At 33.2% G+C, this 26482-nt stretch overlaps 1 protein-coding gene across 1 annotated transcript in view; it reads right to left on the bottom strand.

The window, feature by feature from the left end:
- ADAMTS6 (ADAM metallopeptidase with thrombospondin type 1 motif 6) overlaps nt 1-26482 on the bottom strand; it is a 263654-nt gene that overhangs the window by 54414 nt on the left and 182758 nt on the right. Inside the window, exons 15-20 of the mRNA XM_081054061.1 lie at nt 18854-18956; nt 12790-12923; nt 11140-11263; nt 10528-10608; nt 640-803; nt 45-183 (exon numbers count right to left, since the gene is read on the bottom strand). Coding sequence (XP_080910187.1) covers nt 45-183; nt 640-803; nt 10528-10608; nt 11140-11263; nt 12790-12923; nt 18854-18956 — 745 coding nt within the window. The remainder of the gene's footprint in view (nt 1-44; nt 184-639; nt 804-10527; nt 10609-11139; nt 11264-12789; nt 12924-18853; nt 18957-26482) is intronic.

Raw genomic sequence — 26482 nt, 5'->3', positions numbered from 1 at the left:
TTTCCATCCTGCCCTCTGGGTGGGCTGCCTAGTGGGTGTCTTACCTCCAGCACAAGTAGCTGAGCATTCTGACCACGGCTGATGATTCCATGTAAAACCAACTTCACTGTCTCCACTGCCAGTCCGAGTGATGGGAACATTGAATTTATACCTAATTCCCAAATTCTGTTCTTGAAGGAGAACCTGCCATTGAAAACAACTGGTGAAGATAATTAAAATACAATGAGCCTCCATTCAGATATTTATTATTTCTTTTGAAGAAGAAAATGTCATAGAGTAAGTCTTATAGGAAATTTAAAACAACTTTTAGAACACATGCATTTATGTTGAATTTTCTCTTTCCATTTTCATGGATAATTTAGAGCCATTTCTCTCATTTGGTTATTATAACTTATTTGGTTATAAAAATGTTATTCAAGCAGGCATTCAAACGGTCAAAGAGTCATATGGAAAATGGTCAAAGAGTCAAAGAGCACTATGGCCTTAACTTTACACAGATTTTACACCCTTAGGCAAACCATTTTACCTTTATTCACCTAATTTCACCACGTATAAAACAGAGATAATAAAGCCTGTCCTTTCATACCTCACAGGACAGATGACAAACAGTAGAAAATAAAGTGGCAAAGACACATTTACCATGACAACGAGATTTTCCGAAGTGGGACCTAGAGCTTCCAAGGATTCCGGTTCATCAGTTGGTCTCTTGTAGTGAAAAGCTGTCCCAGCAATATCGAACTTCCGAGGCCAGTCAATAGTCCAGGCACCATTAATATAGTAATCATCCCCTTCAGATTTTAAAGCTAAAAAAGAAAAGAAATCACAGTCCACCTAAAAATATGAAACTTCATTTACCACTACATCACTGATTAATAACTGCACTGAAGTATACAATGAATATACATGTCCATTTAGAAATGGGATTCTTGACCATTTTCTTTAGTGCAAATTAAAATGGTAATTTTCCATGTGAATGTCAAGAAGATATTAAGTATTTATAATATTATCAATAGAAAGGAATAAAACGTTTATCTGGAGAAATAAACATATGGAACCAGCAAAGAAAATGACAAAAGGAATAACTAGGGATGGGGGAGGCGTAGGAAGTGACTTTCCTGTCCAAATGTTAAAATAGTAGTTGTATGAATATGTGTTGGGGAGAACCTATGGTACTGACACACAGACAGTTAACAATGGAAATAAACAGATAGTTAAGAAATAAACCCAAACACATACGGTAATTAGTATATGACAAAGGAAGCATCTTAAATTAGTATAGATAACAAGAAATCAAACGAAGACAAAAGACTAGTCTTTTGGGGGAAAAAATGCTGAATTTGTATCTCATTCTTTATAAATATTACAATTCCACTCTTAGGTACATATCCAAAAGAAATTAAAATAGGTACTCAAACAAATATTTGTACATACATGGTCATAATAGCACTATTCTCAGTAACCAATGGTGGACAACCCAAATGTCCATCAATGAATGAATGGATAAACAAATACAATAAAACATTATTCAGCCATAAAAAGGAATGAAGTACTGATACACGTTTCAATGATGATGAACCTCAAAAACATCATGCTAAGTGGAAAAGGCTAGACAGAAAAGGTCACATACTATAAGCTTCCAATTACATAAAATATCTGGAATACGTAAATCCATAGAAAAAGAAAGCAGATTGATTGTTGCCAAGGGCTGGGGGTGACTGCTTAATGGACACAACATTCCTATTGGGATAAAGAGAATATTTTGGAATGTATCCAATGCTACTAAATTCTTCAATTAAAAATGGTTGAATTCTATGTTATGTGAATTTCACCTCAATAAAAATACAGTTTAAAAAAAGAGAGGTTTCTGGTCAAGAAGGTGGAGTAGATAAATGCTGTGCTTGCCTCTTTTCATGACTACATCAAAATTACGACTAAACAACAGAACAACCATCCCTGAGAATCACCTGAAGTCTAGCTGAACAGAGTCCTGTTAACTAAGGACATATGGAAGAAGCCACTTTGAGACTGGTAGGAGGGGCGGAGACATGGAACAGATTGGTCCCACACCTGCATGTGGTGGTTAAAAATTGGGAGGGACATATCGGCTGCAGAGGTCTCATCTGGAAGAGAGGTCCCACCCAGTCCCACACCAGGCTCCCCAGCCTGGGTTCCAGTGCTAGGGAGGAAAGTCCCCATAACTCCCAGTTATGAAAACCAGTGGAGATTATGACTGAGTGAGACGGAGAGCTGCTGGAGTTACAGGCCTTCCTTTTAAAGGGCCCACACACAGAGTTACTTGCTGATGAACTCACTCACTCTGAGCTCCAGCACTGGGGTAGCAGCTTGAAAGGTACCAGGGACATATGAAAAGGAACTGAATTGTCTGGCTAAGGGTGAGGGCTGGAGGAGCAGCTTTCTGCCAGACAGAAGAACTGACAGAATCCATCATTTCTGTGTTTAGCTCTCCTCCCATTTAGCATGTAGATGCAGGCAGCCACCATATCTGAGTCTCCATCAACCTGGCTAACAATGTTCGCTTAACCCTGGTGATTCCCTGAGACCTGGCCCCACCCAACTTGTGGGCCCACCCAAGTCATTTCTAGTGAATTTTCCATTCAAAAGGCTTGTCTTAGCTCATGGTGCAGTCTTTTGTAAAATCTCCATAGGGTCAGCTCCGGAATAACAGCTCCTCCACTGTAGTTATGGACCTGTCCTCACAACCAATTAACCCGAGTGTCAATCCCTCCCTATGTCAAGCAAACAGCAACCAAGACTCAACTACAACAGCAAGGCACAACAGTCCACACAAGGGACACACCTGGAGCACCTAGCTCAGGTGACCAGGGAGATTGTGCCATTGGGCCCTACCAGACATAACGCCAGTCTACTAAGTCCAAGAGAGAGAGCAGCTTTACCTAGTACATAGAAATAAGCACAGGGAAGAAGCCAAATAGGGAGACAAAGAAATATGTCCCAAACTAAAGAACAGAACAAAGTTCAAAAAACAAAACAAAACAATGAAAACCTCAACAAAATGGAGACAAGCAATCTACCAGATGCAGAGTTCAAAACATTGGTTATAAGTATGTTCAATGATCTCAGGGAGAACTTCATCAAAGACCTAGGAAATATAAAAATGCAGATAGAAAATATATAAAAAGAACCAGTCAGAAATGAAGAATACAATTGAAATGAAATTAAAGAGAATCAACACTAGATTAGATGAGGCAGAGGATCGAATCAGTGATTTGGAAGTTAAGGTAGCAGAAAACAGCTGATCAGAGCTAAAAAAAAATAAAGAATCCAAAAAAATGAAGAGAGTTTAATGGGCCTCTGAAACAATTTCAAGAGTACCAACATTCACATCCTTGGGGTTCCAGAAGGAGAAGAAAGAGAGCAAGGAATTGAAAAGTTATTTGAAGAAATAATGATGGAAAACTTCCCTAACCTGGCAAAGGAAATAAACATACAAGCCCAGGAAGCGCAGAGAGTCCCAAACATGAACCCAATAGGCCCACACCAAGATACATCATAATTATAATGCCAAACGTGAAAGACAAAGAGAGAATCAATCTTAAAAGCAGCAAGAGAGAAAGACATTCATCTACAAGGGAGCTGCCATAAGACTATCAGCTGATTTCTCAATAGAAAATTTTCAGGCCAGAAGGGAATGGCACCAAATATTCAAAGTGATGAAAAACAAGGACCTACAACCAAAATTATTCTGCCCAGCAAAACTATAACTTAGAATTGAAGAATAGATAATAGCTTCCCAGACAGGAAAAAGTTAAAGGAGTTCATCAACACCAAACCAGTATTACAAGAAATATTACAGGGACTTCTTTAAGAAGAAGAAAAAAACTAAAAAATATGAATCATGAAATGCAATAGCAACACATCTATCAACAATTACTTTCAATGTAAATGGATTAAATCCTCCAATCAAAAGACATAGGGTGGCTGAATGGATAACAAAACCTTTACATATGTAGCTTATAAAAGACTCACTTCAGATAGAAAGACACACACAGATTTAAAGTAAAGGGATGGAAAAGATATTTTATTCAAATGGAAGTGGGAAAAAAAAAAGCTGGTGTAACAATACTTATACCAGACAAAATAGACTTTAAAATAAAGGCTATGACAAGACACAAAGAAGGACTCAGTAATTCCACTTCTGGGTATTTATCTGAAAAAAAACAAAATACTACTTTGAAGGGACATGTGGATCCATATGTTCATTGCAGCATTATTCATAAAAGCTAATACATGTTCACAACCTGGGTATCCATCAGTGGATGAATGGATAAACAAGAGGTGGTACATATATACAACGGAATATTATTCAGCCATAAAAAAGAACGAAATTTTGCCATCTGCAACAACCTGGATACACCTTGAGGGTAAGTCAGACAGAGAAAGTCAAATACCATATGATTTCACTTATATGTGGAATATAAAGAACAAAAAAACCAATCAAAGAAAATAGAAACACACTCATAGATATAGAGAATATTTTGATGGTTGTCAGCTTGTAGGACGTTTGGGTGGTGGTGAAAAGGGGGAAGAGATTAAGAGGTACAAATTGGTATTATAGCTATAAATGTAACGGGGATGTGAAGTATAGCATAAGGAATATAGGCAATGATATTTTAATAATTATGTGTGGTGTCAGATGGGTACTAGATTTATTAGGGTGATCACTTTGTAAGTTACATAAATGTCTAATCACTATGTTGTACACCAGAGACTAATGTAATATTGTATGTCAACTATAACTGAAAAATTAAAAAATTGTTAAAAATAAAATATAATTCCAAAAAATAAAATAAAATAACAACCCAAACAAAAAAAATAAACACTTTAAAGTTTTGATATTAGATATAGGTTTTAATATTTCTTTTATGCTAGTAATACTACAGCAAAAAAAAAGCTCTGTAAAAAAACAATGGTTCTTCATATTTTGAGGTCAGTTTGTTGGTGACATTTGAATAAGTACTAGGCATTAAATGATTTGAGGAAATTATTTTTAATAAGCTTTGATCTCTTATGATATTGTAGTCATATAGAAAAATGTCCTGACTTTTTGGAGATAAATGCTAAAATACTTTGTGATTTATATCTGTTCTTTCTTTAAAATAATTTCCCCAAAGAATACTTATATGTTTACATAAAGATAGTGGAGCAAACTATGTCATTAATATAAATATTAATAGTTATTAAATCTTGGTGGTGGGTGTATGGCAAATCTAAATGTTTACTGAACATTTACTTTACTTTATGTAATTGAAATTTTTTATCAAAAATGAATCTTTTTTTAACAAAAACAGAGAAAAGAATAAATGCCAGATGGGTAAATATTTAAAGATAAACATAGTTGAATCATAAAATGGTAGGAGAAATGTGGGAAAACTTTTCAAAAAATAACAATGGAATATAAAAAGCTTTTATAAGCATGACAAAACCTCAGAAACTAAAAGGAAAAGATTAATAAATATGCATGCATAATTGTTAAACCTCTATAGGAAAAAAATTTATTAAAAATGTTTAAAATATGTGACACAAAAAGGTTATTAGCACTATTATACAAAATTTTTATAAATAAATAAGACTGATAATTTTGATAATGTTATCATGATTTCACAATGATGAACCTGTCAGTTTAATTTTTTTGTTATTATTATAACTTCAAAAACATTATCAGGTCAGATGAATAAGCAGCCCAAAATGACTAAAAGGGTCATAGTGCAGTCTCTGACTCCTTGGACCTCTACCACTTGTCCTTAATAGCATAGACCATTTTCATACCCCCACTCTAATCTGCCTGGCATATATATTTGTACTTTCTGGCATACATATTTATACTTTCTTGATTTCGCATATGTTGTGAAGATTCATTTATCAAAAATAAATCTAACCTTTTGAGACAGGAACATGTCAACCAATTTTAAGGATTATTTAGTCTTAAATTTTTCTTATATTTAAAAATTTGTATTTTCAATTTTCACAGTGGTTTTCTGTCTCACTTAAAATACCCAAATTACTCATAGAAAGACATCTGAGACTGTATAATATGAAACAATAAAAATAAAAATAACTCCCACCCCACAGCTTTGTATTCTCCTTCAATTTGAGCTCTCCCTTTCCATTTTCTCAACTACTCAATGACTGAATCCAAACATATCTTTGCTGGTATGATAATATAGCTCAGAAAACATCAAGCATTTAAGAAGTAATAAACAATAATTTACTAAGGGAGGAAGATGTGGCATTATGAACACAGAATTATAACAGGGGAACATTATGATGTTACAAATATTATTTTTGTTTTGAGTCTTCCTAATGCAGTAAAGAATTCAAAATTACGATGTAAAAATAAAGGGGTCTCCTTAAATAAAGGAAGGAAGAGTCTGATTATACTGGTGTGCTACCTAAAGATGCATTCTAGATGTATTCTTATTTTTAAAAGAGTTAAACAAAAAGGGGATGATATTTTAAAGAGAATAGAATTCATCCAGGTCTCACTAAAGGTCTCTGGAGAGTCTAAAACTAACTCAAAGGATCAAGTATCAAATAAAAGCATTGCTTCTTTTCCTGTTGAAATAACTGGTAGTAGACTTGTCCTCCAACTATAAACAAGGAGAAAACTCACAAAATATATGAATCAGCTGTTCTCAGACACTGGCCAGGACTGTGACGTATTCAAGAAGCAAAACAAGGTGCATTGTAGAATCTCCCCAGCTTTCTGCCTGATGGCACTTTCTATTAGTGTAGAACAAGAGAACCCAACTAGAGCATGGTGGTCTCACTCAGAAGACGGAAATCAGAAATTGGAAAGGCTAAGATATCTGGAATTTGCAGGATCAGAGAAATAGAGTAGAAGGAGGGAATCTGTTGCTGAATAGTAATCTCTGTATGTATAGAATAAAATTCCATGAAGCCAGGGAAAACAACAACAAAAACAAACAAACAAACACCTACTAGGGAGCTATTAGCAGAAAAATTTCCAGAGTGAGAATTCAGAGTTTCAACCACTAGGGCATTCTGTAGAGACCCAAAGAGAATCATGTTTTATTACTAAGGCTGAGCAGATTCTAGCATAAAGATGACTCTGAACTAAACTAAACTCTGAAACTAAACCTTACAAAATAATAGGAGAAATAAACAAATTCACAATTCTAGCTGGAGATTTCAACATGTTCAGAAACTGCTTAAACAAAAAGGCAGAAAATAAGTAAGAATATAAAAGAATGAACCAAAACTATAAGCCAATTTAATCTAACTGATATTTATGAGACATTAAACCCAATAACCTGAGAATATACATTTTCCTCAAGTGCACATGAAACATTCACTAAGATGACCGAATGTTGGGCCATAAAACAAACCTCAACAAAAGAACTAACATTATACAAAGTATGTTCTCTGCCAATAATAGAATTAAACCAGAAATCAGTAATGAAGAAGATCTGGGAAACCCTCAAATATTTGGAAATTAAATAATACCTTCTAAGCTATGAGTCACATGATAAATAAGAAAATATTTAAAACTGAATGATAAAAATAAAACATATCCAAATACGTGTGATGAAGTTAAAGCAGTACTTAGAAGTTTATAGTGCAAATTCTTATATGAGTAGAAAAAAGATTTTAAAAATCTGTAATCCAAATTTCTATCTTGAGAAGCTAGAAAAATAGCTAACCCAAAAGTGAAAAGAAAAAAGGAAATAATAAAGAGAAGAGTGGGCATTATTGTTAACAAAAATGGAAAAATAATAGAAAAAATTATTTAAACCAACAACTTATTCTTTGAAATGAACAATAAAGTTAATAAAGCCCTCACTAAATGATCATGGGGGAAAAAACCCACATAATTACCAACGTGAGGAGTTAAGAAAAAAATATATATACATATGGCTTGGGATGTAAAGTATATATGTATGTATATATATAAATATGGTCACGAGATGTAAAGTGCAGCATAGGAAATATAGTCAACAGTGTTGTAATAGGTGTGTACAGAGTCAGATGGGTAGTAGACTTGTTGGGATTATCACTTTGTGAGGGGTGTAAATGTTTAATCAGTATGTTGTTTTGTACACCTGAAACTAATTTAAAAAAATAATGCATGACGGGGGGCGGGGAGAAAGCCATTGCTACCAACCCTACAGACATTAAAAGGATAGTAGGGAATATTATGCAGAACTTTATGCCAACAAATTCTACAACTTTATAGCTATTACAGAAATCGAGTTTTTCATTAAAAACTTTCCACAAATAAAATTCCAGCTCAGAAGGCTTTACAGTTGAATTCTATCAAACATTAAGAAGTAATATCAATTTTACACAGACTCTTATAGAAAATGGAGGAGAAAGGAACACTTCCCATTTCATTTTCTGAGGGCAAGTTTATCCTAATATCAAAACTAATAAAGTCATTATAAGAAAAAGACTACAGACCAATATCACTCATGAACATAGATGGAAATATGTTTAACAAAATCAATTGAGCAATATGTAAGAATGCTAACACATTATGACAAAGTGGTGTTTATCCCAAGAATGCCAGATTGATTTAACATGTGAAAACGAATCAATGCATTTACTATATTAACAGGAAAAAGGAAAAAAAAACATAATCATGCAATAGATTCAGAAAACTTCAACACCTGTTGATGAAGAAAAATCTCATTAAAGTTGAAATAAAAGGGAATTTCCTCAACATGATGAAAGGCATCTACCTAAATCTTCTAGCTAAATCAAATTTAATGGTAAAAAAAGCTGAACACTTTCCTGTGAAGACCAGTAGCATTGAAAGGATATCCAGTCTCCTCACTTCTATTCAGCATTGTACGTAAGGCCCTGACCACTATTATAAGGCAAGAAAAAGGAAATAATAGGCATAAAGATTGGAAATGTAGAAGTAAAACTGCCTTTGTTCAAGTATGACATGATAGTCTATGTTGAAAAGTAAATCTACAAAACAACGATTAGAACAAATAAGTGAGTATAACCAGGTGAGTATAACAGGACATAAGGTCAATGCCAAAGGAAATCAATTGTACTGCTATGTAATAACAACAATTGACAAGTAAAATTAAAATATCAATACCATCAAAAAGCATGAAATATTTAGTGACAAAGAAAAAATATGTGCAAGACCTATACACTGAAAAAGAAACTATGGTGAACAAATGCAAAACCTTAAATAAATATAGTTAAATCTTTTCATATATTGGAAGATAATATTTAAGATGTCAATTCTCCTCAAATTTATTTATAGATTCCATATGTTCCCTTTTTGTAGAAATTGACAAGTTGATTCTAAAATGTATATAGAAATGTACAGGACCTCGAAATGGAAATATAATTTTGAGGAAAGAAAAACAAATTTGAAGACCTAATACTTCTTATTTTCAAAATATACTGGAAAAATCTATCAATCAATACAAAGTGGTTTTGGTTTAGCATAGACATATATATCAACATGAGTGAACAGAAACAGATCCATACATTCATATTCAATTGATCTCTAACAAAAGTATTAAGGTATAAAATGGGAGAAATAATAGTCTTTTCAACAAATGGTGTTATAGTAATTGAATATCCATATGAAAAAAATTGAACCTCAACCCTTATATACTTTGTATATAAACTCAAATGGAGCATATATCTGAATGTAAAAGCTAAAATTATAATTTCTTGGGGGAAACATTGAAGATAATATTTGCAACTTTGGGGTAGGCAAAATTTCAAAGGTTGGACATGAAAGTACAAACCATAAGAAATTTAGTAAGTTAGATTTCATGAAAATTAAAAGACACCATTCAGAACAGGAAATAAGCCACTGGGTGTGAGAAACTATTCCTAAAATATATATTTGAGCAAAGATTGGTGTAAAATACATAAATGACTCATAACTTCATAACAGTTTTTAAATAGGCAAAATATTTGTTTAGAAACTTCCCACAGAAAAAAAGATATCAGCATAAGTAAAATTAAAGACTGACAATTTTGACAAAGATGTGGAACGACTGGGACTCTTCTATATTAGTTCTACAACCACTTTAGAAAACAGTTTAGTAATTTCTTGTAAAATTAAATGTAATTATCATATAACCTAGCCATTTATCTTCTAGGCTTTTTATCCAGGAGAAATGAAAATATAATGTCCACACAAAGCTTGTCTATAAATGTTCAAAGAAGCTTTATTCATAATGGCCAAAGACTGAAAATGATCTGAATATCCATCAACAAGTAAACTGACAAAATACGATATAGTCACATATTGGGACCTTATTTGGCAATAAAAAGGAGTGATCTTCGGATATACTCAGCAATACAGATGAATCTCAAAAACATGTCAAGTGAAAGAAAAGCCAGATGTAACAGTATATATTGTATTATCCCATTTATGTGAAATTACAGAGAAATAAAATTAAATATGCAAGTCAGACAAGAGATGAATGTTTGCCTAGAGTAAGACTGGGGGGATTTGACTGCTAAGGCAAATAATGGGCTACTTACCAATATAGTTCTTTGACATGGCAACTTCTCGGACTTCAATATGAACAGAGCCTCTTGGTATGTGCACTACTTCCATGTAGCCTGGAACACAGAAGATAGCCAGGAATAAGTAGATTCTGCAGCCTCAGTCAGAAAATAAGTGTTTAGTAACCATTCCATAACAAGAATTTCCTTAGTTTTCGATGCTTTGACTTTTCACTTTCTAAATTATGAAATATGGGCAAATTCCCTTTTGGGTTCAAGAATACCTCTAGAATATTTTTTCTTTTTCTCTAAAATTATCTCAAGATCGCTTTAAAGCCTCAACACGTATATTATTAGTTCACTTTTTTTTTTCTTTTTCTGAATCACGATCCTCACATCAATGCTCTGTGGGAATTCCCATCTCAAAGAAACATGGCTAAACGCAGTCAAGTACTAGAAAGGGAATAACATTTACTTAAAATATCTTACATGGAGCCACATTTAATACTTAAAGAACTGAAAGCGATTTGGGGGAAAAACAATGTCTACCTAAATAAAGAAATTTAAATAAGGGGAGAGGGGAATCAAATGTTGTGGCTATTCCAAATACACCAGAGGTGTGAGGAAGAGTTCTTTCTACACACTCACCTCCTCTGGGCAACGAGGCATTGAAGAACCCTTCAATGGCATCACAAGTGCTTCCATCCCCTCCACAGACTCGACATCTATCTTCCCTAGCATCGGATCCCAAAATATTATCACAACCTACATGCTGAAAACAGAGAAGAATATTCAGTGTGTCAAAAAGAGGAATTCTTACTAACCAAATCAGTATAACTTATTTATTTACTTGTTTTTCCAGTAAAGGAAATCAAAACAGAAATATTTTCCTCTTGCCACTTTCACCTTCACTCTCCAGTAAGTTCTAGCTCACATTTCTCAACATATGAGTTTCAAGAAAAAATTTCTGATTCCCCAGGAATGTATGTCTATATTTCTAACCTAGATTTCTTCTTCATTTATAGAATTCACGCTCCAATTCTTAAAATATTATTATCAGTTAACAGTGGGCTCTTACTTTAAATTAAAAAATGCAAGAAATAAGAAAAATGGTATTTGGTCCTATGCAGGGTTATAACAGCAAGACTCGACTGAGTGTTATGGTTTGCCCTTTCTAAAAGCACTGGCTCATTTAGACATCCAATTGTTAGTGTCAAGGATTAGGTGTGGAATTCATGTCTAGTTAAATCTTTAAAAATGAATACCTATATCCACTAACTGAATACAATTGCCATAAACAAAAAGGCAATAAAAGCATAAAATTTTAGAAGCTGAAATTCTACCTTTCAAATTTGCATTTAATCATAGAAATGTGGATGTTTATGTATTTTGGTACTGAAATTTGTATATTTGACATTTAGCCATAAACACCAGGCATGTAATCTTTGAGTAATACCTGTACCTAGGTCTTAGTTATCTAAAAAAAAAAATGTAATACTGTCACAAAACAACTTTTCCCTCAAGTACAGCCCCCCCAACACAAACACACGCTTATCAGATACATTTGGAAGCCGGTAGTCAGAAGGATAGAATATTTTGTAAGAAATAATGAGACTAAGTAAAATAGACAGCATTTTTATCTCTTCCTTTTCTATTTTAGGGATATGTGTTTCTTTTTAAAGTAAAACAAAAACAAGAAAAAAATTGAGAACAGTGGTTTTTATAGCTTATGATAAGATTCCTACACAGGTGTAGGAAAATAGCATGAATTTGCTCCTACAACTCCAAATTAGTCTGCCTACTTCTCCAGAGTAAATTCTTTAATAAGATAAAGACTAAGTCTATAATGAAAACCATTGTAAATGCTTTAAAAGGAGACAAAGTATGAGGAACATAGTTGTTTCACACTTTGAGAAAAAAATTATGCCATGAAATTTTTCAAACAATCTTCCAATGAGAACATATGGTAGCTACATGAATAAGAGCTGAATTTTCTCTATCACCTAGTTTATAAACAGAACAGAATCTGAGTAATGGAAATTAAAGTCCAAAATATTTTCATAGCTCAAGCCACCATTATAAACATAACTAAAACATCAGAATAAATCATATTTGCATGGTGCTTGAATATCAATGGGTCATTCTACATTTAACTATGTATTTGTCATCTTTATTGGAAATTGTAGCTTTCTTTACTAAAACTGAGGCTGGTATTAATTAGGAGCTACTATCTGAAGAAAAAAAGAAAACTCTCAAACCCCCCCAACAACAAGAAGTGAAATTCATAATCTGAGCAACCTTGCATTCTCCGTTGATACAGATATCCAGTGAATCTGCATTGCACTGAGTCCCATCAATCACCGCAGGGGCACGTTCAGTGTAGAAATTGTAACCTTCAGCCAAGCAGTTTAATGCACAAGGTTTTACCCCACCTGGACAAACATTGTAGAAAAGAAATAAATAGATGCAGTGATTCTCCTACGGAACAGTGATTCAGTGTTATTCACAGCAAATTTGTAATTCATATAGACATCATTCCTTGACTATATACCTAGATGTGTAGGTTTCTTTCCTCTTTTGCTAAAAGCTCTTGTTTATTTTCATTGCTTGTGCAACTTGATGAAGGACACACTTAGCAGTATTAAAGTTTAAAATTTTTAGGTATATCCAATATATATTTACTATATTTTAGGTCAAAAGGGAGCACAGTGAAGGTACTGAATGTTGATTGAAAAAATGAAGTTAAAACTATTTTAAAAAGCCAACTAAGGAAATAAAGTTTAAAGTAGATTTGAGACAATAACCTCATATGACAAATAGGAATTCCTACAACATATGTAACTTGTTACTGAAGCTGATACAAAAACTCTGCTACTTCTAGCAGGGATATGGTAGTTGTAAAATAAAACTAAATTTGTACCTATTTTAAACATACCATAGTTCATGAACGTGGCTTTAGCATGGATATAAATTCTTATCAGATCAGCAAATCAAAGGTAAAATTAGTTATATAGCATCAAATTTGAATAATTCTCGTGAGATTAATAAATCAAAGATAAATATTACATATAGCATTAAATTGAATTATTAAAACCCTAATTTTATTTTGTGAATAAACGCCTACAACAACTTGAGCATTTTCATTCTGTCATTGAAATTTGTAGTTTTTAAGGTTGATGTGAAAAATAGGCATAAATAGTAACAATTTTAAACAACAAACAGAGTATATATCATGACCATAGTATATTACAAAGGTAGCAATAAATATGAATTTATCTTATTCAAAACAGTGCAGGAAAAAGCTATTTACAAACATGTAACTATTGATTAAAAATATGACTTAAGAATACGTTCTGTTGGATCTTCATCTCATGAAGTTTAAAATACTTGGTCTTATTTTAATTATGGTGATAAAATTTCTCTTTGAAATAAAGACAACTTCTAATACAGAAAATAAAGCAGAAAGATGAAATGATATGCCTAGGTCTCGGTGAAGGTAGAAACCAGGCTGCTGAAGGGTGAAGGCATGTGAAGTAAAAGAAAGAAGCCAACTGGGTAGTGAAGACATTGAAGAGTGGGAGAGAGAACATTCTACCAAAGGAGATCATTGTTACAGTTGGTTGTTGTTTTACAAGAAGATTGCCCAATATTGTCAGACATCTTGTTTTTATAAGAGAAAATGAAAACCTAGATTTTTAAAATATAAGCTCTTCTTGGCAACTCATTCAAAGTTTTCAAAAATACTGTGGAGGCTAAAACACGTACGGTAAGTAAAAACTTCATGAACTTCCAGTTTACAGCCTCTGTCCTAAGTTCATGTTCTCTTCCATTTTCTTTGTCTACAGGCTATAGAACTTCTGTATAACTTATAATGTTATTTTTAGGCTTAGGTTAATCATACATTTTGCTGTACTGAGCACAGGAATAACAAGTAATAAATAGAATAGTTTCTTACTGAACTGATAATCAAAATATTTATATTTTTGAAAGATTCTCATGAATAAAGTACTCTAAATTTTCATGAACATTACTGGGATTTTTTTCATTACTATCCAATATACTTCTTTTCCCAATTTTAATTGTAATTCTTTGAAATTTAGTGTAGCTTTTTAAGCACTGGGCTTTAAAAAGAGAACATGAGTCTTTTGTTTACTCAATTTTAATTATGTAAGGTAGTATTTGATAGGCAAGACTTAAAATGCTATGGTTGTATTCCTCAGTCCACTACAGTATGTGATAATAGGAATAAATTTCCTCTTTATTTTTACTGCTGAAAATGTTTTCAGATTCCTCTGCCACAGTGAGTTTTCAGAAGATGTACTGCTGTTATTTCAAGAAGGGATTTAAGACGACTGGCTAAATGGAAGTACACATTACCAATTAACTTCAGGTAAAGCTTATGAATTTAGGGTTAATTTACTTAGCACACAACTACCTAGATGCTAATTATTAAATCTATGAATTATTTCAGACACTTCTACCATAAGACAAAACAATCCCAAATGTATAAGCATCTAATAAAAGTGATTCAAAATACATGAGACAAAACCTTTAAAAAAGAAAGCAAAACAATACAGTAGTTGAAGATTTTAACACACTTCTCTCAGTAATTGATAGAACTAGAGCAGAAACATTCAGAAAGTATATAAGATCGGAACAACTCTATCAAGACAGCTTGACCTCATGGATATCTATAGAACACTATATACAAAAATTCAAGAAAACATATCCTTTTCAAATATACATAGAACATTCACCAAAGTGAATAATAAGCTGTATCAAAAAAACTCAATGAATTTAAAAAATTTAAATCATACTGAGTATTCTCTGACAATAACGGAATTAAATTATAAACCAATAACAAAAAAATAGAATATATCAAATATTTGTAAATAAAATAACATAGTTCTAAATAAACCAAGGATCAAAGAAGAAATCACAATGCAAATAAGAAAATATTTTGAACTGTGGAAAATAAAAACATATCAAATTTTGGAGATGCAAAGGAGTGAAAAAAACCCATAATAAAAAAGAAAATGATAAACATAAAAGGAAAAACTAATTGAAGAGAAAAAAGACATTAACAGAGAAAGGACTAAGCCAAGAGTTGATTCTTTGAAAATATTAATAAAATTGATAAATCTCAAGTAAGACTGATCAAGAAAAATAAAACACATATTATAAATATCAGAAATGAAAAAGCATACATCACTACAGATCCTACAGATATTAAACAAGATAATAACAGACTGTTATTATCAATTTTCTGTCAGTGAATTGGACAACATGGAAGTAACAAACTTCTTTTTTTTTTTTTTACAAACTTCTTGAAGATACAAATTCAAAAACTGATTTAAGAATAAAAAAATCTGAATAACTCTTTGTTTATTAAAGGAGTTAAATTTGTAATAAAAAAATGTTTTATGAAGAAAATACCAAGCCTATATGGTTTTACTAGTGAAATGTATTATTCTAAGGAAGAAATAATACCAATCCTAGAATCAAAATAAATAAGGATTCTATTTCTGGAAGCCAGAGTAACTCTGATACCAAAACTCATCAAAGATTTGACAAAAATTAATAAAATTCAGAAACTAGTATTTCTTGTGAACATAGATGCAAGCATTTTAAATAAAATATTAGCAATTAAATCCAACACAATAACATATAATAAGATAACAAATCATCATAATCACAGGGGGTTTATCCTGGGAATAAAAGGTTGGTTTGGCATTATAAAATTTATCAAGTAATTCACCATATTAACAGAGTAAAGAAGAAAATCACATATAATCAGCACATGAACAAATTGTACTGAAGGGCCAAGCCAGTGCATTCAGGCAATACAATGAAATAAAAGACATAAAGATTGAAATAGTCTCTATTTCCAAATAACATAACTATTTACCAGAAAATCCTAAGCAATCTACAAAAAAACAACAAACAAAAAAACAACCTGATTAGTATCAAAACATATAAATTACTCAGGAATAGATTTAACAAAAGATAGGTAAGACCTTATACCTAAAACTACAAAACATAGCTGAGAGAAATTAAAGAAAATAAATACCATGTTCATCAAATGGAAAATTCAATATTTGAATGTATCAGTTCTCCCTCTATTGATCTATAGATTCAACATCAACCATAAGCCCAACTGTTTCTCTGTAGAAATTAACAACAAATTCTACCATTTATGTGGAATTGCAAAGTACTTAGAATATCCAAAGTACTCTTGAAAAACATATCAGTTGGAGGAACTACCTATGTCCAAGACTACACAGTTACAGTAATTAAGTCTGTGTGGTACTAGCATAGGGTTGACAAATAGATTGATAAAACAAAATCTAGTCCATAAATACAATACAAATACACACCATACCCCTGAAATTATTTTTAGATCGTAGATCTAAATGAAAAGATCAAAAACATGGCTTTTAGAAGAAAACATAAGAAAATATCTTCTTCAGTTGAGGTAAGCAAAGATTTCTAAGACAGGACACAGAACATAATAAACATAAAATAAAAAAATTGAAAAACTGGAATTCATAAATTTAAAATCTATACTCATCTAAAATATAATTTAAAAAGTAATAGGAAAGCGACAGACTGTGAGAAAATATTTGTAAAAGTTAACTGATAAATGACTACCACTAGAGAATAAAAAGATAAATAATGAATTAAAAATAGGTAAAGGATTGAAACACTTTACAAAAGATATATAAACAGTCAAGAAGTACATGTAAACATGCTCAACATAATTAATAATAAGAAATGCAAATTAAAAGTACATAAACCCACCAGAAGAAGACTGAAAATATCAAATGTTGGTAAGGATGTGGAACAAATAAAGCTCTCATATATTGTTGGTGGGAGTGTGACATGGTACAATCACTTTGGAAAAATACCTGGCAGTTTCTTTTAAAACTAAACTCATACCTCCCCTATTGCTTAGCAATTCTACCCCTAAGTATTTATCCAAGAGAAATGAAAACAGATGCCCACAAAAATATTTGTATGCAAATATCATAGCAGCTTATTCATAACAGCTGCAAACTACAAACACCCAGGTGTCCATCAATAGCAGAATGAAAAAACAAACTGGTTATTACAATAGAATACTGCTTAGCAATAAAAAGCAATGAGCTACTTATGAATGCAACAATGTGGATGGCTCTCAAAAACATTAGGCTTAAAGAGGACTTGCACAAGAGTAAATAAGACATTATTTCATTTATATGAAGTTCTGGAATAGGCAAAACTAATCTATGGAAAGAAAAAAATCACAACAGTAGTTGCCTCTTGGAAGAACTAGGTAGAGGCAGCTCTTCATTGGGGAAGATTATGAGGTGTATGAGAATTTTGGAAGTTATGGTAATGTTCTATATCTCAGGAGGTTTTACAGGTGTATGCATTTGACAAAACTCAGAGAACACATAGTTAAGATTTATGTATTTCGTTGTACACAATATTACCTCAAAAGAAAAAAGGTAAACAAACATTGAAACTGTGGTTAATGTTACACATGCTGAAGAAAGTATATTAATGACTACAATTTATTTTAAGTGCATCCAAAAAAACAGGATAGATTAATGACTAGATAGAGAGATGATTAGACATATAATACAAAAAAATATACTAAATGTTAATGGTAGAATTGTGGTGGTCGGTAAACAGTTGTTACTGTAAAATTCTTTTAATATTGTTCTATGTTGAAAATATTTCAAAGATGCTCATAAAATAAACAATAAAAAAATTTAAACATACAGTCAATTTTCCCAAAAGAAAATTTTAAATTTAGTTTGTATTTTGAAAGTAGAAGAAAACTTCTTGTGCTTACTGAACAATTAGTGTTCGGTATGCGCTCAAATTAAAGAGCAAAAATGTTTTCCAACAATAAACAAGGATAATAAAAATCTAAGAAAAGATCTTTGGCCTTTCCCCAAGAAAGGACAGATTCCTTTGGCCTCTTTTGAGTTGATTTATATTGTTATAATTTGTTTTTAGGGTGATAATTCCAAATATTCAGTGATTATAATGTAATGTCCATATACCCCGAGTTTCAAAAACTCAAAAATATCATTTAGTTTTATATCCTTTTTAGGACCTTTATACATGGTTAAATAGAAATAGGTTTTTAAAAATGATTTTTGTTTTGTACTAACATATAAACTTTATTACAGGGAAACTAAAACATGACACCTTTATAGAATCATAAGCACTTTCCTGCTTTCATTAGCAAGCACTGATTTTTACTAGTATATGTAGGAAAGTATGTGTGTGTGTTTGTATGTATTTATATATTCTTTTATGTTTGCAAAGCTCTCAAGCATGATGAATGCTCTGCCAGGTTATACATTACCTCCAGTATAGGGTTTCCAGTTATAATACTTTCCACGGAAAGGCATATTGTCAAAGTCTGCACACTGTTTCTCTCGAAAATCTCGGGCCCCCAAAGGACATGGCTAAAATAAAATAAAATCATAAATGGTACGATTGTTGAAAAATTCCAAAACCAAGGGACAATGTCCCTAAAATTAAAATTGCCTGAACTCCACCACATTAGCTCACTGCCTTTACTCTCTGGCCATAATTCTGGCATTTGCTTTACTGTTTTACAACCAGCATTCAGACTGAAGTGTCTGAATTGTAATCTTAGCCACAGAAGAAATAACTGAAGTCATTTAAACAAAGTTAAGTGTTAGACAGTTTCCATATAAGTTTATACTCAGATGTATGTCATAGCCCACTTTGCAATCAATCCATCAGGTATCTCCTTATAAATGCACATAAAAACTAGGTGAAGAAACTAAAACACAGAATCTTTTTTCGGAGCAGTATTTGAGGTCCAGTTGCCACAGCTACTCCCAACTCTTTATTTTAAGGCATCAAGAGGCAGGTTTGTAACATGACATCCAGCACTATTAATTGTGGTTTGGATCACTACGACTATAGCTGTTTACTGTCTAGCCCTGACAAAAACCATATTTTAAGACATGGAATGAACTGGGCAAAATGCTAGGCCTCAAGTTTAAACACCTTCAAATTCAAGAATTTGGACTTATTAAGATTTACATTTAATCTTTGACATCACAGAAAACAATATACTAATTTGGTTTAAAACATGTACATATGTTGGATGGAGGAGAGAGAAGGATGTTGAGAGGGTGAAGAGAGAATTATTTGTGTCCAAAAATTTGGAATGCTTCTTCTACCTGAATTTTTGGGGGATGGAAATCTTGCCAATGTAGCTAGGTCTAGCTTCCAAATACCACAGGGCCATCCTAAATTCAATATTTAAGTTCATAATGAATTAAAAGTATAACATCTCTGAGTGTTTGAGCAATATGACCTAATTTGACTTATCTTTTGGAGGTCTGCAGCTGTAGCACCTAAAACACAAAGCTACTATTTTTGAAACAGTGACGAGAAAACTCCTCCTTAAATATGAAAGAACAGAAGAAATCATCAGATAAAAGTTTTAATTGTAAATAAATGAGGAGTATGTTACGCTCTCAGAGATAATTTTGAGGTTGTTTTACAACCTTTCCTTAGAGCTCTACATTTACTTTATACTCGTAGTTTTCTGAGATCAGTAAACGGTCCCTTGAAGCACAATGTACAAATAATTACACAATGTACAAAAATAATAGACCACAATGTACAAATATTTGCACGGTCATCATTACTTCCTGTACACTGTGGTTCAAATTTCTACCATATCAAGTCCAAAGCCTCAGCTTCTGAAACTAGTGGCAGCAGGTGTACATTCTGTTATGAGCCCTGCATTTTAAATATTTTTCTGCATATTAAAATATGACACTACAATGCCAAATCTAATGATTCTGCTTGTCAAATTACCCCTCTTGCCTTTTTTTAATGCAAAATAACCATTAGCCATAGGCTACATGGTGTATCATGCGGAAATACAGGCTTCCAGATTCCAGAGTCTTTTGTTTCATGGTGTGCCAAGGCTTTCCTTTTCTAGCCATTTTCAGGGAATCCCACACAAGGGCTAAGGTTGTCAGTGGCTTTGCCATCCAGCAAGACTAGCTTTTAGGCAAATACCAGTTTTTAAAAATACAACTAATTTTAACTCTAGTTACAAGTTTTCACATAAAACTTAAGTATTTGTAAAGCACCAACCACCTAAAAGTTCATCCAAGCATGACTTTCAGTTGGAGAAACAAGATACAAACAGAGCAACTACAGCACTGTTTCAGGCAATTAAGTCTAGGATGGCATGTAACAGGTTGTCTATAGGTGCTGCACACAGGTGAAATAGCAAGGTGAGGATTCATGTAAACTGTTTAGCTCTGACATATGGTTGCTCTGAATAACCATTAACAGCTGCGCTGGTCTTGGGTCTAGGCAACCTCAGCCTCAGCCTCCAACTTCACCTTCTCTGCTCTGTATTTTAGGGGAACGAACTCTGAAAACTCCATTTTTCCAGGCTTGTGTCAATTGACTTTTGTTTGGGTTCAGGCAACGGAAGGCACTAGTGGGAGAAGCCCCCTCCACCTTAGGCAGCATCTCAGGCAGAAGCAGAATCTTTTTGTGGTGCCAACTTCAGGCAACAGAAACCCCCACTCCCACCTCATTCTCTGCTTCCAGCCTCTGGACTCTGATACAATTACCTCCTTCCTGGGTCTTCCCGGTGGGGGGGGGGGGGCATCTTCCTGGAAATGCTGCTCTATGGGCTTGTCAACTTCTTCCATCATCCATGTAATCCATTTTTTTTGTATTAAATTACCTCTATTTCAATATTCAGAGTGGTTTACATTATTATGGTTGGATTTTTTTCTCTTTTTTTAAAATTAGTTTCAGGTGTATAAAGCAACATAATAATTAGACATTTACAAACCTCACAAAGTGATAATCTCAACAAGTCTACTACCCATCTGACACCATACATAGCTATTACAATACCACTGACCATATTCCCTAAGCTGTACTTTACATCCCTTGACTATATATTTTTTAAAGTATAGTTTACATTCAATATTATTTTATATCAGTTTTAGGCATACAGTGTAGTGGTTAGGCATTTATAAAGTTTATGAAGTGATCCCCTGGATAAGTCTAGTACCGATCTGACACTATACATAATTTTTATAAAATTATTGACTATATTCATCATACTGTACTTCACATCCCATGACTATTTTGTAACTAACAATTTGTACTTCTTAATCTCTTCACCTTTCTCACCCAGCCCCCAACCCCTTCCCACCTAGCATATTATGGTTAGATCTTTACTGATACAACAACAACAACAATAATAATAATAGTGAAGGAGAAGAAGGAGGAGGAGGAAGAAAAGGAGGAGGAAGAGCAGGAGGAGGAACAGAAGAAGGTAGAGAAGAAATTAGTAGGCTGAATACAGGTACATTTCCATAAGTTATTTTTTGCAGCTTATTGGTTAAGAGCAGAGGTTGACAAACTTTTATAAAGGGCTGCATAGTAAATATTTTAGGTTTTGTGTTCCATACAGTGTCTTGGTACTACTCAACTGTGCCGTTAAAATGTGAAAGAATCTATAGGCAATATGTAAATGAACAGTCAGGGATGTGTTCCAATAAGGTTTTATTTACAAAAAGAGGTGGCAGGCCAAATCTGACCTAGGAGGTGGAATTTGCCAACCCCTGATTTAGGGTGTTAACATAATAGATACATCTGTCTGGCAGAACTTTGCAGAAGAACCAAACTCAATTAATTTTTTGAGTCAATCAATACCAAACCATACACTTTGAAGAACTGTTAGAAGTAATATAATCGAATTTGCACAAGATGCTTAAATTTCCTCTACCATTATCCCAAAGTAGTCATATAATCTGTATCAACATCTACAGAAAGATCACATACTTTTCAAACAGCTGCAGTTATTATCAGCTTCTTCCTTACTTTTAGCCAAAATCTGTCTTCCTATAACCCAGTGGTCTTGCTCCTTCTGAATCCATACTAAGCAAATCCAACCCTTAACTAAAAGGCACCTAGACCTTGATGGCTTAACTATGGGCACATCCTAATTTATCATTAGTCTTCTTAAAACAAGGCACCAAGAACTGGTCTAAAGCGTTTTTCTTTTTTTTCAGCAAATATATATAAAATGCTTACTCTGTGTCACATATGACCTAGGCTCTGGGGATAAGACAATAAACAAAATAGACTAGGTCCCTGCTTTCATAGAGCTCACTGTAGTTGGAGATAAGAAAGAATAAAATAAAGCAGGTTAAGGAGATTGAAAGTGAGGTGGAGGGAAGTTGTTTTAAATAGTATGGTCAGAGAAATTTTCCCGGGTAAGGTGGCACTTTAGCAGAGTTAAAAAGAAACTGTGGGAGAGACTGATGTACATAGCTGCGAAAGGAGTGTCCCAGGAAACCATAAATGCAAAGGCCCTTAGGCAGGAGTGTGTTAGGATGTCCGCTGAGCAGCATGGAAGATGGAAAGACCTAATAGAATTGTAGACCTGGGAACTTGACCCCACGCCTTTCTGTTTCTAGAATATACCAAGCTAGTGTTCTAGTCTTTCTGTTCTGATTTCAACGTTTTGTTCAGTGAATGCTCTGAATTTGTGTTGATGAGAAAGAAGCTCTGCAGGAGCTGCATATACCAGTTCCAAAGAATGAGAGTGATCAAAGAAAAGAGTAATTTCTTACAACAAAATTACATAAAATGTATTTTTGTTTTTGTTTAAAAATAGTAAAGAGTTTAAGGAGTAATGCTTTTTAAATTACTTAGGGATTATAAATGCTGACACTATGCAGAAATCCTAACAGAAAACAGTGGCGTTACAAATTTTTCTGTAAAGCTTGACAGATCATGAGCTTGCTAGTAACGCTAATCAAGCATCCTCTCCTTTTAAAAAGTGACCAGCAGGGTCCCAAATAAATGCAGAAAGCAAAGCTGCAGGTCTCAGCGTCTTTTGATCTGAGTATTTTCAACGAAATAAAAAATTAATATTATCATTTTTATCACCTTTTTTTTTTCCAGGGATCTGTGTTGTTAGCAGATTCTATAGACTATCTCATGCTTCCAATTTTACTGATAGTTTAAAAACATCTCCTTTTGGCTAAACTTAATACTTTTTATTGGTAGGTAAATCGAAAACACAATAATTCATTGGGCATGAATGTTGCTATAGAAAGAAATCTCAGCTTCTCGGACAAACTTTCCAGTGGCATTTCTATTACTAGGATTCTAATCCTGGTTTTGTCCCAAAGAATAGGGTGACCTTGTCCTGGAACCCCTCTGTTGTCTTTTTTCTTTCATTTACAAAATACACCCCCCAAATATCCTAACCTTTAAGAGAAATACATCCCCAAATGTTCTGCAAATGAGGAAAATTCTGAAAATACTGTACTATGTCTTATGGATAACAAAGAGTGAGGAGCTGCCGAGAATGAAAACTCTTTTCCCTCTCTTTCTCTCCTCTCCTCTTCTGAAAGAAGATGAGCAGGGGGATGATACTAGGATTCTTATGCCTCAGGGAAAACTGCAAAATGAGCAAAATTGGCATTTTGTTCTACATCCTTTCTTTGTCTCTTTTCCACGTTCTGTTCCTTTCTACTTTTTTTGTTTTCACACCAAATGCACTATTACTTCTTGACTATTACACTAGACTAACCTTCTACACTCCCCAAATTTATTTTCTTCCTCTCAAGGAGAGCAACATTTTATTAGCCACTTATGCCCCGTTAGTTGAAGAATAAGTGGAGTCTGAATCCAACCCCTAGCAAGTTGTGCATTTGACATGGGACATATTTCTGTTTGTTCACCCAGATAGGCATCTTTTTCTAAATTACACAAAAAATGCCACATGGGCTAACAAAGGCCTTGCTTCCACACCCTCTCTTACAAGTTCCAAACAAAATTTCTGATCTCCCAGTTATCGGGTACTGTGATTATCTTATTAAAGTAATTCATAAGGACACTTCTAAAGTTAAATTTTGTATTCCATGAAAGTACTGAATCATTGTAACCCCAGTTTTGATTCAACCTCTTTATCTTTTCTCTCCCACATAGCTTCTGATTTGTTTTTGGAGTTTCACTGTACATTTATTTAGAAAGAAAAAAAGAAAACAAAAGCCCACTAAACCTACATTGTCCAGACAAGCTTGATTCTAGCTGACATACTTGATAATGATAATCTTCTATGCAAGTTTTCAAAATTAGTTTCTAATATGCCATGTATAGTCTGAATTTAATTAAAACACCATCTATCCATAGCATAACCCTTTCCCCTAAGTCTATAAAAAGGTTAAGAAACAAAAATGTACTTTGTAAGTTTTTAAACATCCCTTTTAAGAACAAAATAAGCAAGCTCTATTCTATATTTAAAAGCTAGTCCTTATTTCTCCAAACATGATGCATATCATAAAATTCATACCAACCTAAAGATAAGTAATGATACTGCTTCTATTTTTTGCTATATATGTACTATATTATATTATATTATATGTAATAGTAATAAGAATAAAGTGGTTGATATATATTTGTTTCTAATTATAACTTGAGATACAATTGTAACGCTGTTAGTTAATGGATCTATTCAGTTCCCTGTCATCACTTCACACCTGTCCCTGGGAGCAAAGGGGTATAGTTTCAGAATGTCCGCAGCTATTTGGTTCTGATGCAGGGTAAGGTTAGACTGGAAGTAGGACCATGACAAAGGTGACCATACTCTTTCAGAGAAGCTCACCTTGCCACACCTACCTTCTAAGGGCTGTATCTGTTACAAAAGCAGTAGGTCAGTACTCAGAAATGCTATACCTTACTGAATCCCTTCCAAAGTACTAACCTGTTGCTGAGCTTTAGTTCCTCATTTTAAAAAGTATTTGTCCTTCCTCTCTATAACAGTGATTTGAAGATGTAATGATATCATGCATGAAAGTACTTTTTAATCTATAAAACATAAATGTAAATAATAATATAAACTCAATACAGCTACACTGTATTGAGTACATATTAAGTACTAGGAGCAGCACCAGATTTTTTACATGTCACCTATTTGTAATTCTCATACAACCCTGCAAGTCTGATATAATCATACTAGATTTACATATGAATTCCCTGAAGGTTAGCGAGATTAGGTGTCTTGCCAAGGTCAAATAGCAACAAGTGTTACGTTCAGGATTTAAACTTAAACCAATCTAAATCCAAAGTCCATACTTTATTCATTATAATTCTACCTCTAACTACAGGCTGTACTTTTCCTGTGCACCACAGCCAAGACAATCACACTGTTTAATGACCTCAAGCAATGACTAAAGGAGAAGACAATTGCAGAATAGCAGGTAACTCTGGCAAAGCTGATTGAGAAAATACCCTATTAATATACAATCTATGTTTAAATTTTAGAACAGGCCACGGATGACCTGACCTATAATTTTTTAATAGTTTTATGCATAAAGTAAAGGAGGAAAATGAGATATTTAAGATGCAAGAATAATATTACTTTCCATCTCAGCCAAAGTGGAACTTAGGTTTTCCACCAGAAGTATTATCCTACTCACATTATCAAGGAGATACACAAATCACAAATAATATGAAACAGGAAAAACACAAGGATTTTCTCAGTTTGGAAAAACAGCTAAGCACATCAGAAAATTCTTTTTAAAAATGTAGGTAATTCCTTTTCATAGTAACTAATATTTCTTCTGTAGGCTTTGATGTAAAATTTGGTTTATAAACTTAGGTATAGCTATATTTTTACTTTTTACAAAAATCAAGTTATCAAGTAAGGTATTCATTCACAATACCTATAAATTCTGCTATTTAAAACAGTTATACTATGTACACAAAGGCTTACCCTTAGAACATTTTGCATGATAGTTTTAAGTCATTGGAATGAAAACTTACTCAGGAAAGCAGAAATGCCTGATTAATAGTCAATATTCTCTTAGGCCAGTAAAAAGGAGATTCCATACACATAAGAATCAAAATTATAGTTTTGAGCAGCTCTTGAGAACTTTTCAGCCGACTGGGTACA

The sequence above is a fragment of the Rhinolophus hipposideros genome, assembly GCF_964194185.1.
Source record: "Rhinolophus hipposideros genome assembly, chromosome: 7".
Lineage (NCBI taxonomy): Eukaryota > Metazoa > Chordata > Mammalia > Chiroptera > Rhinolophidae > Rhinolophus > Rhinolophus hipposideros.
This window is presented reverse-complemented; position numbering and strand designations above follow the sequence as displayed.